Source organism: Lichenostomus cassidix, chromosome 29 (assembly GCF_008360975.1).
Source record: "Lichenostomus cassidix isolate B80296 chromosome 29, HeHo_3.0, whole genome shotgun sequence".
NCBI lineage: Eukaryota > Metazoa > Chordata > Aves > Passeriformes > Meliphagidae > Lichenostomus > Lichenostomus cassidix.
Genome location: NC_139509.1, coordinates 1,086,830 through 1,105,453, shown reverse-complemented (window position 1 = coordinate 1,105,453; position 18,624 = coordinate 1,086,830). Strand labels below are relative to the sequence as shown.

The following is an 18,624-nucleotide window of genomic DNA, read 5'->3' as shown; positions in this document are numbered from 1 at the left end:
CCCCCAGACTCCCCCGGACCCCCAGACTGCCCCCCCCACGCCCCCCGGCCCGTACCAGCTCGGGGGGGCTGCGGGGTTTCTTGTGGCGCCCCAGCAGGGGGTTGGGCTTTCCTGCCACCCCATCGCGGTGCCGCCGGCTGGAGATGTGCTGGGGGGGCACGGGGGGGTCAGCCGACCCCAAATTGGGGGGACAGCGGGACCCCAAATGGGTACAGGGGGATCCCAAAGAGGGGGGACAGGGGGATGTCAAATAGGGACAGGGGGATCCCAAATGGGGACAGGGGGACCCCAAATCGGGGGTATCAGTGGGACCCCAAATCGGGGGGAGAGGAGACCCCAAAGAGGGACAGGGGGATCCCAAAGAGGGACAGGGGGATCCCAAATTGGGGGGACAGGGGGATGTCAAATAGGGACAGGGGGATCCCAAATGGGGAGGAGAGGAGACCCCAAATAGGGACAGGGGGATCCCAAATTGGGGGGGATATGGGAACCCCAAACCAGGGGGTCAGGGGGACCCCAAATTGGGACAGGGGGATCCCAAATGGGGACAGGAGGATCCCAAATTGGGACAGGGGGATCCCAAATAGGGAAAGGGGGACCCCAAAGAGGGGGGACAGAGGTGCCCCAAATGGAGGGAACAGTGGGATCCCAAATTGGGACGGGGGACCCCAAATCGGGACAGAGTGATCACAAATAGGGGGGACAGGGAAACCCCAAAGAGGGGGGTCAGGGGATCCCAAATTGGGGGTCAGTGGGATCCCAAACTGGGGGGTCAGGGGATCCCAAATTGGGGAGACAGGGGGATCCCAAATGGGGACATGGGGATCCCCAAACTGGGGGGATCAGTGGGACCCCAAATTGGGGGGACAGGGGGATATTGGGGGGTCAGCGAACCCCAAATCGGGGGGACAGAGGGACCCCAAATGGGGGGATAGAGGGACCCCAAATAGGGACAGGGGGACCCCAAATGGGGGGAACAGCAGGATCCCAAAGTGGGGGTCAGCGAACCCCAAACCCGGGGGGGTCAGCGGGACCCCAAATTGGACAGGGGGATCCCAAATAGGGAAAGGGGGACCCCAAAGAGGGGGGACAGAGGTACCCCAAATGGAGGGAACAGTGGGATCCCAAATTGGGACAGAGTGATCACAAATAGGGGGGACAGGGAAACCCCAAATTGGGGGAACAGTGGGATCCCGAATTGGAGGTCAGTGGGATCCCAAACCCAGGGGACAGAGGGAACCCAAACTGGGGGGATCAGTGGGACCCCAAATCGGGGGGACAGAGGGATATTGGGGGGTCAGCGGGACCCCATATTGGGGGTGACAGAGGAACCCCAAATAGGGGATCAGCAGCATCCCAAACCTGGGGGGTCAGCGTGACCCCAAATAGGGACAGTGAGACCCCAGACTGGGGGGAGAGGGGAACCCCAAATCGGGAAGTCAACGGGACCCTAAATTGGGGGACAGCGGGACCCCAAATCGGGGGGTCAGTGGAATCCCAAACTGGGGAACAGCGGGACCTCAAATCGGGGGACATAGGGACCCCAGAAGGATTTGGGGTCAGTTTAGGGATCCCTGCGAGGATTTGGGGTCACTTTTGGGATCCCCATGAGGATGTAGGGTCAGTTTAGTGCTCCCCGTGAGGATTTGGGGGCACTTTAAGGCTCCCCGGGTTGTTTTGGGGTCACTTAAGGGTTCCCCCGTTTGTTTTGGGGTCACTTTAGGGCTCCCCAGGTGGCTTTGGGGTCACTTTAGGGCTCCCCGGGTGGCTTTGGGGTCACTTTAGGGCTCCCCGTTTGTTTTTGGGGTCACTTTAGGGCTCCCCGTGAGGATTTGGAGTCCTTTTAGGACTCCCCGGGTGGCTTTGGGGTCTCTCTAGTATCCCTGCAGGGATTTGGGGTCACTTTAGGGCTCCCCGGGTGTTTTTGGGGTCACTTTAGGGGCTCCCTGTGAGGATTTAGGGTCACTTTAGGGGCTCCCCGTTTGTTTTTGGGGTCACTTTAAGGCTCCCCGGGTGTTTTTGGGGTCTCTTTGGGGTCCCTGTGAGGATTTAGGGTCGCTTTAGGGCTCCCCGTTTGTTTTTGGGGTCTCTCTGAGATCCCTCCATGGATTTGGGGTTACTTTAGGGCTCCCCAGGTGTTTTTGGGGTCTCTCTGGGGTCTGTCCCCACCTGCTTGAGCTGCAGCTCGGAGTTGAGGCGCACGTTGCAGATCTGGCAGTGGAAGGAGCGCTCGGGGGTGTCGGCAGGGGGGGATCCCCCCGAGGAGCCCCCCGAGCCCCCCGAGCAGCCCCCTGCCCGCGGGAAGGCGCGGATCGGCCCCAGCCCCGAGCGAGCCTCCACCAGCGTCTTGTGCTTCGTCCCTAAAATGGGGACAGGGACAGGCTGAGAGAGCCCGAGGGGACACCACAGGGACACTCTGAATCCATAGGGACACCATGGGGACATCCCGAACCCATAGGGACACCATAGGGACACCCCGAACCCAGAGGGACCCCATGGGGACACTCTGAACCTATAGGGACACCATGGGGACATCCCGAACCCATAAACCCTCCCTGGGACACTCTGAACCCACAGAGACCCCGAGGGGACATCCCGAACCCATAGAGACCCCATGGGGACATCCCGAACCCATAAACCCTCCTGGGACACTCTGAACCCACAGAGACTCCGAGGGGACACTCTGAACCCATAGGGACACCATGGGGACACTCCGAACCCATAAACCATCCTGGGACACTCTGAACCCACAGAGACCCCATGGGGACACTGTGAATCCATAGGGACACCATGGGGACATCCCGAACCCATAGGGACACCATGGGGACCCTCAGAAGCCACAGAGACCCCGAGGGGACACCACAGGGACACTCCGAACCCAGAGGGACACCATGGGGACACCCCGAACCTATAGGGACCCCAAGGGGACACTCGGAATCCATAGGGACACCACAGGGACACTCCGAACCCAGAGGGACCCCATGGGGACATCTCTAACCCATAGAGATCCCGCGGGGACACTCTGAACCCATAGGGACACCATGGGGACCCCACAGGGATACTCTGAACCTATAGGGACCCCATGGGGACATCCCGAACCCATAAACCCTCCCTGGGATCCCCCAAACCCATAGGGACACCATGGGGACACTCGGAACCCATAGGGACACCATGGGGACATCCCAAACCCATAAACCCTCCCTGGGACACCCTGAACCCACAGAGACCCCATGGGGACACTCTGAATCCATAGGGACCCCATGGGGACACTCTGAATCCATACGGACACCATGGGGACATCCCAAACCCACAGGGACCCCACGGGGACCCTCAGAACCCACAGAGACCCCGAGGGGACACCACAGGGACACTCCGAACCCAGAGGGACCCCATGGGGACACCCCGAACCCATAGAGACCCCGAGGGGACACTTGGAATCCATAGAGACCCCATGGGGACACTCTGAACCCACAGGGACACCATGGGGACCCCCAGAACCTATAAACCATCCTGGGACCCCCAGAACCCACAGAGAGCCCAAGGGGACATCCCGAACCCATAAACCATCCCTGGGACTCCACAGGGACCTCCAGAACCCATAGGGACCTCACAGGGACATCCCGAACCCACAGAGACCCTGCGGGGACATCCCAGAACCCATAAACCATCCCGGGGACCCCACAGGGACCTCCAGAACCCATAGAGACCCCATGGGGACCCTCAGAACCCACAGAGACCCCGAGGGGACACTCTGAACCCATAGGGACACCATGGGGACATCCCGAACCCATAAACCCTCCCTGGGACCCCACAGGGACCCCGCGGGGACACCCCGAACCCATAAACCATCCTGGGACACCCCGAACCTACAGGGACTCCGAGGGGACATCCCGAACCCATAGGGACACCATGGGGACACTCCGAACCCATAAACCATCCTGGGACACTCTGAACCCACAGAGACCCCATGGGGACACTGTGAATCCATAGGGACACCATGGGGACATCCCGAACCCATAGGGATCCCGTGGGGACACTCGGAACCCACAGAGACCCCGAGGGGACACCACAGGGACACTCCGAACCCATAGGGACACCATGGGGACACCCCGAACCTATAGGGACCCCAAGGGGACACTCTGAATCCATAGGGACCCCGCGGGGACACCCCGAACCCATAGGGACACTCCAGGACCACCCAGAACGCATAAACCATCCCTGGGACCCCACAGGGACCCCCCGAACCCACAGAGACCCTGCGGGGACATCCCGAACCCACAGGGACCCCATGGGGACACTCTGAACCCATAAACCATCCTGGGACCCCCTGACCCCATAGGGACCCCCGAGACTGACCCCCACAGACTCCCCCGTGTCACCCTGTGTCCCCAGTGTCCCCACTCCCCTTTTCCCCCTGTTCCCCGGGGGAACTGTCCCCGCCGTGTCCCCAATACCCGTGATGTCCCCATGTCCCTGCTGTCCCCATCCCCGCTGTCCCCATGCCCTGTCCCCCTTGCTGTCCCCACTGTCCCACCTGTCCCCTCTGTGTCCCCAATGCTCCCAGTGTCCCCATGTCCCCGCTGTGCCCGGTGTCCCTGTCCCTGGCAGGTCCCCATGTCCCTGCTGTCCCCCTGTACCCCGTGTCCCCACTGTCCCCCGTGTCCCCAATATCCTCAATGTCCCCAATATCCCCAGTGTCCCCAATATCCCCAATGTCCCCAATGATGTCCCCGTGTCCCCACCTTTGTTGTGAGCCTCCAGCTGGGACAGGGAGTTGACAGCCACCTTGCAGAGCCCGCAGTATCCTGTGTCCCCAATGTCCCTGTCACCCCATGTCCCTGCTGTCCCCAATATCCCCAATGTCCCCAATATCCCCCGTGTCCCCAATGATGTCCCCAATGTCCCCACCTTTGTTGTGAGCCTCCAGCTGGGACAGGGAGTTGACAGCCACCTTGCAGAGCCCGCAGTACCCTGTGTCCCCAATGTCCCCAATGTCCCTGCTGTCCCCAATATCCCCAATGTCCCCAATATCCCCAATGTCCCCAATATCCCCAGTGTCCCCACTGTCCCCAATGTCCCCACCTTTGTTGTGAGCCTCCAGCTGGGACAGGGAGTTGACAGCCACCTTGCAGAGCCCGCAGTACCCCGTGTCCCCAGTGTCCCCATGTCCCTGCTGTCCCCAATATCCCCAATATCCCCCATGTCCCCAGTGTCCCCAATGTCCCAATGTCCCCAATATTCCCGTGTCCCCAATGATGTCCCCAGTGATGTCCCCACCTTTGTTGTGAGCCTCCAGCTGGGACAGGGAGTTGACAGCCACCTTGCAGAGCCCGCAGTACAGCAGCCTCTTGGCCTTCGCTCTCTCCTCCTCCTCCTCGTCGCCCCCCGAGTCCTGCCCTGCCGCGGGGGGGGGCGCGGGGGGCGAGGGCGGGCCGGGGGCGCTTTGGGCAGTGGGGCGGGGGCTGCTCCCGGGCTACTGGGGGGCGTTAGGGCTTGGGGGTTTATGGGGGTTTTTGGGGGTTTTTGGGGGTGTGTTTGGGGGGATTTGGGCTGTAGTTTGGGGATTTGGGGGTTTGGGGGAGCTGGGGGGTTTTTGGGGGTTTTGGGGGCTTATGGGGGCTCTCTGGGGAAGTGTTTGGGGGACCAATGTAGTTTTGGGGATCTGGGGAATTGGGGAGCCTCGGGGGTGCTGGGGGCTGGGGGTTTGGGGGTTTTGGGGTTTGGGGGGCTATGTACTAAAGGCTCAGACTTGGGGGCTCAGTGAGCCAGGGGGCTCAGGCCTTTGGCCTGTGGATCTGGAGGGCCATTGTGCCCAGACTGTGGCCTCAAATGCGCTTGGGGATCTGGGGGTCAGTGGTTTTCGGGGGCTCGGGGCCTGGTGGATCTGGAGTGGGTCTGGGCTCAGGTTTGGGGGGTGATCTTGGGGGCTTTGGGCTGTGCCTTTAGGGGATCTGGGGTTTGGGGGGAGCTTTTGGGGGTCGGAGGGTTTGCTGGTTTGTTTGGTGACTGGGGCCTCTTGGGGGCAAGTGCTTTTGGGATCTTGGAGCCTCTGGGGGCTGGGGACTGGGGGGGCCTTTTTGGGGGGTCTTGGGGCTCTTGGGGGCCTGGGGATGCTCTTGGGGTCAGGGATAGGGGCTCTTGGGGCTCTGGGGCTCTTTGGGGTGTCAGGTGGATCTTGTGTGGACCTTTGGGGCCAGGCTTTTAGGGGGTCAGGGTCTTTGGGGTCAGGCTCTTGGGGGGCCTAGATCTTTTGGGGAATCATGGGTAAGGGCTCTCTGGGGGTCTGGGGCCTTTGGGGGGATCTTTCGGGGTCTTGGGGGCCTATGGGGGCCTTCTTTGGGGTGTGTTTGGGGGACTGGGGCTGGTGGAAGCCTTGGGGCCTGGGCCCAGGGGCCTGGGGCCTTTGAGGGCTTGGGGGGGCTTCTATGGGGGCCTTTAGGTGCCTTGGGGGGATCTTGGGGGTCTGGGAGCTTGGGGGCTCCTCTGGGGTTTATGGGGCTTTGGGGGGTCAGGGGGTTTGGGGGTTTGGGGTGAGTTTTTGGGGGTTTGGGGTTTTGGGGCTCTGGGGGGATCTGGAGTGGCCTTTGGGCTGTGCCTGGGGTGGATTGGGGGTCTTTGGGCCAGGCTTGGGGATCTTGGGGCTCAGTGAGCCAAAATAGTGACTGGGGGCCTTGGGGGCCTTTGGGTGCTCAGATCTGGGGGCTCCAAAGGGCCTGGTGGCCTAGTATTTTTGGGGTGCAGTTTGGGGGACTTGGGGGCCTTGGTCAGGCTCTAGAGGAAGCCGTTGGGGGCTCGGTGGCCTGTGTTTTGGGGCATGGGGATTTCGGGGAGTTATGGGTGTTTTGGGGGTTTGGGGGACTTTGGGGGTCTGGTGGCCTATGTGGCTTTTGGGGGGTGCCTGTGGGGATCGGGTCAGCTCTGGGGCCTGGGGGCCTTGGGGGGATCTGGGGTCAGGCTAGGCCTTGGGGGGTCAGTCAGGTTCTTGGTCAGACTTTGATATTATGGGGTAAAGTGTCGAAATAGTGGCCTTTGTGACTTTGGGGGCTTGGGGGCCTATGTGTTTTTGGGTGGATCTTGGGCCGTGTAGCTCTAGATCTGTGGCTCAGGGACTTGGGGTCAGGCTTAGGGCCTTTGGGGGGCTGGGGCCGTGCCTTGGGGGCTCCAGGACTTGGGGGCTCTTGGACTGGAGCTGGGGTCATGCAGCACGCAGCTGTTAGATGGACCAGGGTCAGGCCTCAAACATTTGGGGGCCTTGGGGGCTCTTTAAAATGTGGGCTCTTGGACAGACTTGGGGCTCTTTGGAGCTGTGCTCTTTAGGCCAGGCTCTTGGGGCTTGGGCTAGGCCAGGCTTTGGGGGTTTTGGGGATCTGGGGAGCTCTTGGGACTGAGTCTTTGGGGTCAGGATTTAGGGTTGTGTCTTTGGGGGATTTTGGGGGTTATGGGAGTGGCCTTTGGGGGTGGTGTTTTGGGAGGGCTGGACCTGAGGGTTTTTGGGGGTGTTTGGGGGATTTAGGCTTGTAGCCTTTGTGGGTCAGACTTTGGGGTCAGCCTTGGGGGAATCTGGATCTAGGCCTTTGGGTGGGCCTATGAGCTCAGATGGGGTCCTGTAAGTGTTTTGGGGATCAAAATTGGGGAGCCTTCTGTGGCCTTGGCCTAGACTTGGGGTCAGGTTTTGGTGGCTCTTGGGGGCCTGGGGTGGCTTTAGGCCCAGGTTTTAGGCCTAGGCTTTGGGGTCAGGCTTGGGGTTTTTGGGGCTTGTGCTCTGGGGGAAGATGTGGGGGACGAGGGAGGTTTTGGGGGTCAGGTTTTGGGGTTTGTTTGAGGGGGTTTGGGGAGTTTGGGGTGTCAGGCTTGGATGATCATGGTGGCTTCTTGGGGCTTTTGGGGGTTGTAAAGTTTGGGGGGACAAGAGAGAAGATTTTGGGTTGTGTTTTGGGATTTGAGGGGGAGATTTGGGGCTTTGGGGTTGTGTTTGGGGTGAATGTGGGGATAAGGAGGGATTCTCTCAGGAGATCATGGTGGGTTACTGGGGGTCTTTGGGGGTTACCGGGGGGGGTCTTTTGGGCAGAAATGGGGACTTTGGGGGTCTTGGGGTCTTCGGGGGCTTATTGGGAGTCTTTAGGAGCAGAAATTGGGGGGTTATTGGGGGTCTTAAAGAATGGGGGTTATCAGGGGTCCTTAAAGGAGAAACTGGGGAGCTATTGGGGGTCTCTTAAAGGTTATTGGGGGTCTTTAGGAGCAAAGAAATAGGGGCTATGGGGTCTCAAATCTTTGGGGGATTATTGGGGGTCTTGGGGGGCACAGGGGGTTATTGGGGGTCTTTGGGGAAAGAAATGGGCCATTGGGGGTCTTGGGGGGGAGAAATGGGGATTACTGGGGAATCTTTGGGGGCACAGGGGGTTATTGGGGAGTCTTTAGGAGCAGAAATTGGGGGGTTATTGGGGGGTCTTGGGGGGTTATTGGGGTGTCTTTAGGGGGTCTTTGGGGGGTCTCTGCAGGTCTGGGGGTTATTGGGGGGGTCTTTAGAGGGTTATTTGGGGTTTTTGGGGCTCTGGGGGTCTCCCCGAGGAGGGAATTTGAGGAGGGGGAAGCTCCGGGGGGTCTCAGCACTCACCCGAGCGCTCGGGGGTCTCTCCGGCCGGGGGGGCAGCAGGCCCGGGGGGCTCCGGGGTGTCCCCAGTGTCACCTCCCCGGCGGGCGCGCGCAGCCTCCAGCCCCTTGAGGCGCCGCGCGTGGCGATTGCCCTGGTAGTGAGCGGCGGCCTGGCTCTGGGGACAGCGAGGGGACAGCGCGGGGACAGTGTCACAGCCCGGGGACACAGCCCGGGACAGCGCGGGGACAGTGTCACAGCATGGGACACAGTGCGGGACAGCGCGGGGACAGTGTCACAGCATGGGACACAGTGCGGGACAGCGCGGGGACAGTGTCACAGCATGGGACACAGTGCGGGACAGCGCGGGGACAGTGTCACAGCCCGGGGACACAGTGCGGGACAGCGGGGACAGCGCGGGGACAGTGTCACAGCGCGGGGACACAGCCCAGGACAGCAAGGGGACAGCGCGGGGACAGTGTCACAGCCCGGGACAGGGAGCAGTGTCACAGCCCGGGACAGCGAGGGGACAGCGAGGGGACAGTGTCACAGCGCGGGGACACAGCCCAGGACAGCGCGGGGACAGTGTCACAGCATGGGACACAGTGCGGGACAGCGAGGGGACAGTGTCACAGCCCGGGACAGCGAGGGGACAGCGCGGGGACAGTGTCACAGCATGGGGACAGCGTGGACAGCGTGGGGACAGCGGGGACAGCGAGGGGACAGTGTCACAGCACGGGACAGAGCGGGGACAGCGAGGGGACAGCGGGGACAGTGTCACAGCGCGGGGACACAGCCCAGGACACCGAGGGGACAGTGTCACAGCCCGGGACAGCGGGGACAGCGAGGGGACAGTGTCACGGCACGGGACACAGCCCGGGACAGCGCGGGGACAGTGTCACAGCGCGGGACAGCGAGGGGACAGCGAGGGGACAGCGAGGGGACAGTGTCACAGCCCGGGACAGCGAGGGGACAGCGAGGGGACAGCGGGGACAGTGTCACAGGACGGAACACAGCCGGGGACAGCGAGGGGACAGTGTCACAGCGTGGGACAGCGAGGGGACAGTGTCACAGCGTGGGGACACAGCCCAGGACAGCGAGGGGACAGTGTCACGGCACGGGACAGCGAGGGGACACCGCGGGAACACTGTCACAGCACGGGACAGCGCGGGGACAGTGTCACAGCGTGGGGACAGTGTCACAGCGCGGGGACACAGCCCAGGACAGCGCGGGGACAGTGTCACAGCCCGGGACAGCGAGGGGACAGCGAGGGGACACTGCGGGAACACTGTCACAGCACGGGACAGCGCGGGGACAGCGAGGGGACAGCGAGGGGACAGCGGGGACAGTGTCACGGCACGGGACACAGCCCAGGACAGCGAGGGGACAGTGTCACAGCATGGGACAGCGCGGGGACAGCCGCAGACACAGCTCGAGACACGGGGACAGCGCGGGGACAGCGAGCACACCTCCGGGGCATTGTGTCACACGCCCGGACACAGCCTGGGACAATGTCACACCCCTGGGACACTGTCACACCCCTGAGACACTGTCACACCCCCAGGAGACAGCGGTCACACCCCGGGCACACCCCTGGGACACAGACCGGGACATGGGGACAGCGCGGGACATTGTGTCACACCTCCAGGGGACACTGTCACACCCCTGGGACACAGCCCGGGACATGGGGACAGCGCGGGGACAGCGCGGGGACAGCGGTCACAACCTGGGCACAGCTCCGGGACACTGTCACACCCCTGGGACATTGTGTCACACGCTGGGGACATCCCCGGACACTGTCACACCCCGGGGACATTGTGTCACACCCCGGGGACACGGTCACAGCGGTGTGCTGGCTGTCCCAGGGTGTCCTGAGGATGTCCCCAGGGTGTCCTGGATGTCCCTGAGATGTCCCCAGGATGTCCCCAGTGAGTCCCCAGGATGTCTGAGGATATCCCGGCTGTCCCAGGGGGTCCCATGATGTCCCCAGGCTGTCCCCAGTGTCCCCAGGCTGTCCCCAGTGTCCCTAGTGTGTCCCCAGGCTGTCCCCAGGATGTCCCGGGATGTCCCAGGGTATCCCAGGATGTCCCCAGTATCCCCAGGCTGTCCCACGATGTCCCCAGGGTATCCCAGGATGTCCCCAGGTTGTCCCCAGGCTGTCCCAGGCTATCCCTGAGATGTCCCCAGTGTCCCCAGGCTGTCCCCAGTGTGTCCCCAGTGTCTCCAGGCTGTCCCCAGTGTGTCCCCATTGTCCCCAGTGTGTCCCCAGTGTCCCCAGGCTGTCCCCAGGCTGTCCCCAGTGTGTCCCCAGTGTGTCCCCAGTGTCCCCATTGTCCCCAGTGTGTCCCCAGTGTGTCCCCATTGTCCCCAGTGTCCCCCCAGGCTGTCCCCAGTGTGTCCCCAGTGTCCCCAGGCTGTCCCCAGGCTGTCCCCAGGCTGTCCCCATTGTGCCCATTGTCCCCAGGCTGTCCCCAGCTGTCCCCAGTGTGTCCCCAGTGTCCCCAGGCTGTCCCCATTGTCCCCAGTGTGTCCCCAGTGTGTCCCCATTGTCCCCAGGCTGTCCCCCGGCTGTCCCCAGGCTGTCCCCATTGTCCCCAGGCTGTCCCCAGGCTGTCCCCAGTGTGTCCCCATTGTCCCCATTGTCCCCAGGCTGTCCCCAGGCTGTCCCCAGTGTGTCCCCAGGCTGTCCCCATTGTCCCCAATGTGTCCCCAGGCTGTCCCCATTGTCCCCATTGTCCCCAGCTGTCCCCGTGTCTCACCTCGGAGTTGAAGCGGATCTGGCACACACTGCAGGCGATCACAGGCCGACGAGGTTTGGCCAAAGTGCCCAACAGGCCCTTGGGCAGCGACTCCATCTGGGGGGCAGGGGGGTCAGAACCCCAAAATATCCCAAAAATATCCCAAAAACATCCCAAAAATATCCCCAAAAATATCCCAAAAATACCCAAAAATATCCCCAAAAATATCCCAAAAACACCCAAAAATATCCCCAAAAATATCCCCAAAACAGCCCCTTGGGCAGCGACTCCATCTGGGGTACAGGGGTGTCAGAATCCCAAAATATCCCAAAAACATCCCAAAAATATCCCCAAAAATCCCCCAAAACAGCCCCTTGGGCAGCGACTCCATCTGGGGTACAGGGGGGTCAGAACCCCAAAATATCCAAAAAAATATCCCAAAAATATCCCCAAAAATATCCCCAAAAATATCCCCAAAACAGCCCCTTGGGCAGCGACTCCATCTGGGGTACAGGGGGGTCAGAACCCCAAAATATCCCAAAATATCCCCAAAATATCCCAAAAATATCCCAAAAAATATCCCCAAAAATATCCCCAAAACAGCCCCTTGGGCAGCGACTCCATCTGGGGACAGGGGTCAGAACCCCAAAATATCCCAAAATATCCCCAAAATATCCCAAAAATATCCCAAAAAATATCCCAAAAATATCCCCAAAAATATCCCAAAAATACCCAAAAATATCCCCAAAAAATATCCCAAAACAGCCCCTTGGGCAGCGACTCCATCTGGGGTACAGGGGGGTCAGCACCCCAAAAATATCCCAAAATATCCCCAAAATATCCCCAAAAATATCCCAAAAATACCCAAAAATATCCCCAAACAGCCCCTTGGGCAGCGACTCCATCTGGAGGGTATTGAGGGGTCAGAACCCCAAAATACCCCAAAATATCCCCAAAAAATATCCCAAAACAGCCCCTCGGGCAGCGACTCCATCTGGGGGGCATGGGGGGTCAGAACCCCAAAATACCCCAAAATATCCCAAAAATATCCCCAAAAATATCCCCAAAACAGCCCCTCGGGCAGCGACTCCATCTGGGGTACACGAGGGGGTCAGAATCCCAAAATATCCCAAAATATCCCCAAAAATATCCCCAAAAATATCCCAAAAATACCCAAAAATATCCCAAAAATACCCCAAAATATCCCCAAAAAATATCCCAAAACAGCCCCTTGGGCAGCGACTCCATCTGGGGGGTATTGAGGGGCCAGAACCCCAAAATATCCCAAAAACATCCCCAAAAATATCCCCAAAACAGCCCCTTGGGCAGCGACTCCATCTGGGGGTACGGGAGGGTCAGAACCCCAAAATATCCCAAAAAATATCCCAAAAATATCCCCAAAAATATCCCAAAATAGCCCCTTGGGCAGCAACTCCATCTGGGGGGCAGGGAGGGGTCAGAACCCCAAAATATCCCAAAAACATTCCAAAACCACCCCAAAAATACCCCAAAATACCCTCACTAAACCCAAAACACCCCAAAACCACCCCAAAATCCCCCAAAACAGCCCCAAAACAGCCCCAGATCCCTCACTGAGCAGCGGCTCCACCGGGGGGGCACGGAGGGGGGTCAGCACCCCAAAATACCCCAAAACCACCCCAAAATACCCTCACAAAAACCCCAGACCCTATTAACTCCCCCGTACCCCAAAATACCCCCAAAACGGCCCAAAATACCCCCAAAACACCCCCAGCGCCCCAAAACATCCCCACAAAACCCCAAAACAGCCCAAAACATCCCCAAAACACCTCCCAAACAACCCCAAAACACCCTCAAAACACCCCCGTACCCCAAAACACCTCCAAAATACCTCCAAAACAGCCCAAAATACCCCCAAAACAACCCCAAAATACCCCCAAAATAGCCCCAAAATACCCCCAAAACACCCTAAAATACCCCCAAAACAGCCCAAAATACCCCCAAAACAGCCCAAAATACCCCCCAAAACAGCCCCGAAATACCCCCAAAACATCCCCGTACCCCAAAACAGCCCAAAATACCCCCAAAACAACCCCGAAATACCCTCACGAAAACCCCAAACCCTTTTAACTCCCCCGTACCCCAAAACGTCCCCAAAACAGCCAAAAATACCCCAAAACAGCCCCAAAGTACCCCCAAAGGACCCCCCGGCATCCCCTGCGCCCCAAAACATCTCCCGTACCCCAAAACATCCCCAAAACAGCCCCAAAACAGCCCAAAACAGCCCCAAAACAGCCCAAAACATCCCCAAAACAGCCCCAAAATACCCTCACAAAAACCCCGGATCCTATTGACTCCCCCGTACCCCAAAACATACCCCAAAACACTTCCAAAATACACCCAAAATAACCCCCAGCACCCCCTGCGCCCCAAAACATCCCCACAAAACCCCAAAGCAGCCCAAAACATCCCCAAAACATCCCCAAAACACCTCCCAAACAACCCCAAAACACCTCCCAAACCACCCCAAAACACCCTCAAAACACCCCCGTACCCCAAAACATCCCCACAAACCCCCAAAACATGCCCAAAATACCCCCAAAACAACCCCAAAATACCCTCAAAACAACCCCAAAACACCCCCAAACATCCCCGAAATACCCTCACAAAAACCCCAAGCCCTTTTAACTCTCCCGTACCCCAAAACGTCCCCAAAACAGCCAAAAATACCCCAAAACAGCCCCAAAGTACCCCCAAAGTACCCCCCGGCATCCCCTGCGCCCCAAAACACTCCCCGGGGGGTCTCAGGGGGTCTCGGGGGGTGTTAAGGGGGTCTTGGGGTGTCTCAGAGGGTCTCAGAGGGTCTCAGAGGGTCTCAGGGGGTCTCTGGGGGTCTCAGGGGCTTCAGGGGTGTCTCTGAGGGTCTCGGGGGTTCTCTGGAGCTCTCTGGGGGTCTCAGGGGTCTCAGGGGTGTCTCAGGGGTCTCAGGGTGGATTCAGAGTGTCTCTGGGGGTCTCGGGGGGTCTCAAAGGGTCTCTGGGGGTCTCAGGGGTCTCTCGGGGGGTCTCTGGGGGTCTCAGGGGGTTCAGGGATGTCTCTGAGGGTCTCGGGGGTTCTCTGGGGGTCTCTGGGGGTCTCAAGGGTTCTCGGAAGGTCTCAGGGGGTCTCTGGGGGTCTCAGGGGGTCTCTGGGGGTCTCAGAGGGTTCTTGGGGGGTCTCGGGGCGTCTCGGGGTGTCTCGGGAGTTCTCAGAGGGTCTCTGGTTGTCTCAGGGGGTCTCTGGGGGGCAATAGCGATATTTTCCCTCCCCCGCCCCATTCCGTGGCTCCTCAGGAATGTCTCCCTGCCCAAACCCTGGGGACAGGGAGGGGACAGCGAGGGGACAGCGAGGGGACAGCGAGGGGACAGGGAGGGGACAGGGAGGGGACAGCGAGGGGACAGCGAGGGGACAGCGAGGGGACAGGGAGGGGACAGGGAGGGGACAGCGAGGGGACAGTGACCGCACCCCCCCCCCCCCGATTTGGGGATCCCAGCTCCCCCCATAGCGATTTTGGGGGTCTCGGGATGTCCCACAGAGGTTTTTGGGGTCTCGGGGGGTTCGGAGGGGATGAGGAACCGCCGAATCCTCCCGGGGGGTTTCGGGGGTCTGGGGATTCATCCCGGGGGTTTGGGGTCCCGGGGTTTCGGGGTCCCGAGGTTGCTCTGGGGGGGTTTGGGGGTCCCGAGGGGGTTTCGGGGGTCCCAGGATCCCTCCCGGGGGGGTTTGGGGGTCTCGGGATTCCTCCCAGGGAGGTTTGGGGGTCCCGGGGTTGCTCTGGGGGAGTTTGGTGGTCCCGGGGAATTTGGGGGTCTCGGGATTCCTCCCGGGGCTGTTTGGGGGTCCCGGGGGTTCCCCCGTTCGCCCCCTGTTATCCCGGGGGGGGGTTCCGGTGGTCCAGGGGTGTTTCAGGGGTCTCGAGATTCCTCCCGGGGTTTCAGGGGTCCCGGGGGGTTTCGGGGGTCCGGGATACCTCGGGGGTGTTTGGGGTCTCGGGGATTCCTCCCAGGGGTTTCAGGGGTCCGGGGTTTCGGGGCTCTCGGGGGGTTTGGGGGTCCCTGGATTAATCCCGGGGGTGTTTGGGGGGTCTCGGGATTCCTCCCAGGGGGGTCTCGGGGGATTTCAGGGGGTCCCGGGATTCCTCCCGGGGGGAATTTGGGGGTCCCGAGGGGTTTGGGGGTCTCGGGATTCCTCCCGGGGCCGTTCGGGGGTCCCGCCGTCGCTCCGGGGGTCTCAGGGGTTCCCCGGCGGCTCTCCCGGGGGGGCCGCGGGGGGGTCCCGGTACGGCGGCCGGGAGGGGGCGGAGCCGCCCCGCCCCCCCGGGACCCCGCGCGCCCCTCGCGGCCACCGGAGCGAAACCCCCTGAGCCCCCCTCCGGCACCGGGACCCCCAAAATCCCCCAAAAATCCCCCAAAATCCCCAAAAACCCCCCGAAACCCCCCCGGCTCAACCCCTCCCGAGCCCCCCGGGACCCCAAACCCCAGAAGTTTGAGTTGGGGGATATCGCGACATCGCTGCGACATCCCTGCGACAGTCAGAGGACCCCGAACCCAGGGACCCCCAGGACCCCCCAGCCGGTACAGGACCTCCCAGCCGGTACCAGGACCCCAAATCCCCCAAGCACCGGCCAGGCTCATCCCCGGTGAATTTAACGGCAATCCCGAGCCCCCACCGACCCTAGACACCCCAGACCCCCCAGACCCCCTAGCCGCCCCCAAACCCCTCCCCGGTGTCCTCCCGGTGCCCCCGGAGCCCCCCGGGAGCGCGTCCGGTACCGGGACCCCCAACCCCCGGCGCACCGGCCAGGCTCATTCCCGGTGAATTCAACTGCAATCCCGAGCCCCCACCCCCTCCAGACCCCTCCAGACCCCCAAATGTCCCCCTAGCCGCCCCCCAAACCCCTCCCGGAGCCCCCCGGAGCCCCCCGGAGCCCCCCGGCCCCGCTCACCCCGGGCAGCGGCGGCAGCAAGCGGAGCGCGTCGGGCAGCAGGAGGCGGCCGGGGGTCGGCCCGAGCGGGCCCGGGGCGCGGAGCATCGCCCTGCACCGGGGGGCGACCGGGAGGCTCGGGGGGGCAACCGGGACCGCCGGCAGGGAGACCCCCGACCACCCCCCCGGGAGCCCCCCGGGTTCGTACAGGGGGCGCGGTGGATGCGCGGGGAGGGTTTGGGATGTCGCGACATCGCGGTGACATCCCTGGGATGGTCAGGGACATTTAGGGACAGTCAGGGACCCCCCAAGACCCCCAGGGACCCCCCAGGGATCCCCTCAGGTCCATCCCGGGGGTCGCCGCGCCGCACCGGGGATGCGCGGGGGGGGGGGTTTGGGATATCGCGACATGCCGGCGACATCCAGGGACACTGAGGGACACTTAGGGACACTGAGGGACCCCCAGGGACACCCAGGGACACCCAGGGACCCCCCCAGATCCCTCCCGGGGGTCTCCGTGCCGCACCGGGGGATGCGCGGGGGGGGTTTGGGTGAGTTGGGGGATATCGCGACATCGCCGCGACAGTCAGGGACACTTAGGGACACCGAGGGACACTCAGGACCCTCCAGGGACCCACCGGGGACCCCCCAGGACCCCCCCAGCTCCCTCCCGGGGGTCTCCGCGCCGCACCGGGGGGGCAGTTGGAGTTCTCCGCTGGGCACCGCCACCCCCCCTCTGTCCCCCTGCTGTCCCCCTCTGTCCCCCGATGTCCCCCCGATGTCCCCAAACCCCCCCGCACCCCCCCGCGCCCTTACCTGCCGGGCCCCCCCGGCCCCTCTGGCGGCGGCGGCGCCCTGCGTGTCCCCTGCGTGTCCCCCCCCCACCCTCCCCGCGTGCCCGTGTCCCCCCGGTGTCACCCCCCTCCCGTGTCACCCCGCTCCGTGTCACCCGCTCCGTGTCACCGCAGCCAATGGCGGCGCTCAGGGTAGGGCACGGGGGTGGGTGGGCTTTAAAAGGGGGAGAGCGGAGCTCTCCCGCGCGTGTCGCCCCCCCCCCACGCGTGTCCCCCTCCCCTCCACTCGTTGTCACCCCCCCCCCCGGTGTCCCTTGTCACCCCCCCCGAGCGCTCACGTGCTCCCGCCGCGTCCACGCGCGTTCCCGGCGCGCTCCCCGCCCCACCCCCCCCCCGGTGGTTCCCCACGCGCGTGCGCGGCGGGCGGGGTCGCGCACGTGTCGCGACACGCGTGGGTGGGTGGGAGGGGAGGGGGAGGGGGTTGCCATGGGAACCGCGCGGGTGGGGTGGGTGAGGATGGGGAAAATGGACCCACCCTGCCCCACCCGCGAGCGTGGGAATGGGGTGGGGTGGGAATGGAGGATGGGATTTGGGGGCGGCTGAGGTCTCTGGATGGGATTTGGGGGGCTGGGGGTCTCTGGGGTCTCTGGGGGGTCTGTGGGGGTTTAAGGGGGTTGTGGGGTCTCTGTGGGGTCTCTGCGGGGTCTGAGGTCTGTGGGGCTCTCGAGGGGTCTGTGGGGTTTTGGGGGCTGTGGGGTCTCTGTGAGGTCTCTGTGGGGTCTCTCAGGGGTCTGTGGGGCTCTCCGGGGGCTCTGGGGGCTCTGGGGGCTCTGGGGTCTGTGGGGTCTCTATGGGGCTCTGGGGGTCTGGAGGGGGACTCTGGGGGCTCTGTGGGGCTCTCGGGGCTCTGGGGGGCTCTGGGGGGCTCTGGGGGTCTGTGGGGCTCTGGGGGTTTGGGGGAGGTCTCTCGGGGGGCTCTGGGGGTCTCTGTGGGGTCTGTAGGGGTCTCTGTGGAGCTTCTGTGGGTCTGTGGGGTCTCTGGGGTCTCTCAGGGGCTTTCTGGGGTCTGTGGGGTCTCTATGGGGCTCTAGGGGTCTGGGGGGATCTGGGGGTCTCTGGGGCTCTCGGGGCTTTGTGGGGTCTCTTGGGGGTTCTGAGGGTCTCTGTGGGGTCTTTGGGGCTCTCGGGAGGTCTCTGGATGCCGGGAGGTCTCTGTGGGGTCTCTATGGGGGTCTCAAGGGGTTTGTGGGGCTCTCAAGGGGTCTCTGGGTCCGGAGGTCTCTGGGGCTCCGGGGGCTCTGAGGTTTCTAGAGTCTCTGTGGGGCTCTCGGGGGTCTCTGGGTCGTGGGAGGTCTCTGTGGGGCTCTCGGGGGGCTCTGAGGGGTTTCTAGGGGTCTCTGTGGGGTCTGTGGGGTCTCTAGGGTGTCTCTGAGGGGTTTGTGGGGCTCTCGGGGGTCTCTGTGGGGTCTCTCGGGAGGTTTCTGGGGTCTGTGGGGTTTTTGGGGCTCTCAAGGGGTCTGTGGGGTCTGTGGGTCTCTCAGGGGGCTCTGGGGGTCTCTG

At 62.4% G+C, this 18,624-nt stretch overlaps 1 protein-coding gene across 1 annotated transcript; it reads right to left on the bottom strand.

The window, feature by feature from the left end:
* Positions 1-13: 13 nt before the first annotated feature.
* On the bottom strand, positions 14-17,440 carry LOC146425790 (zinc finger protein 385A-like; the record flags this gene model as incomplete). The annotated part of the gene is made up of 8 exons (XM_085041083.1): positions 17,403-17,440; positions 16,292-16,382; positions 11,350-11,445; positions 8,615-8,768; positions 8,375-8,382; positions 5,278-5,473; positions 2,170-2,360; positions 14-148 (listed from the first exon to the last, which is right to left on the bottom strand). Coding segments are annotated over exons 2-8 (867 nt in total), but the record flags the coding sequence as incomplete, so codon positions are not given.
* Positions 17,441-18,624: the final 1,184 nt, after the last annotated feature.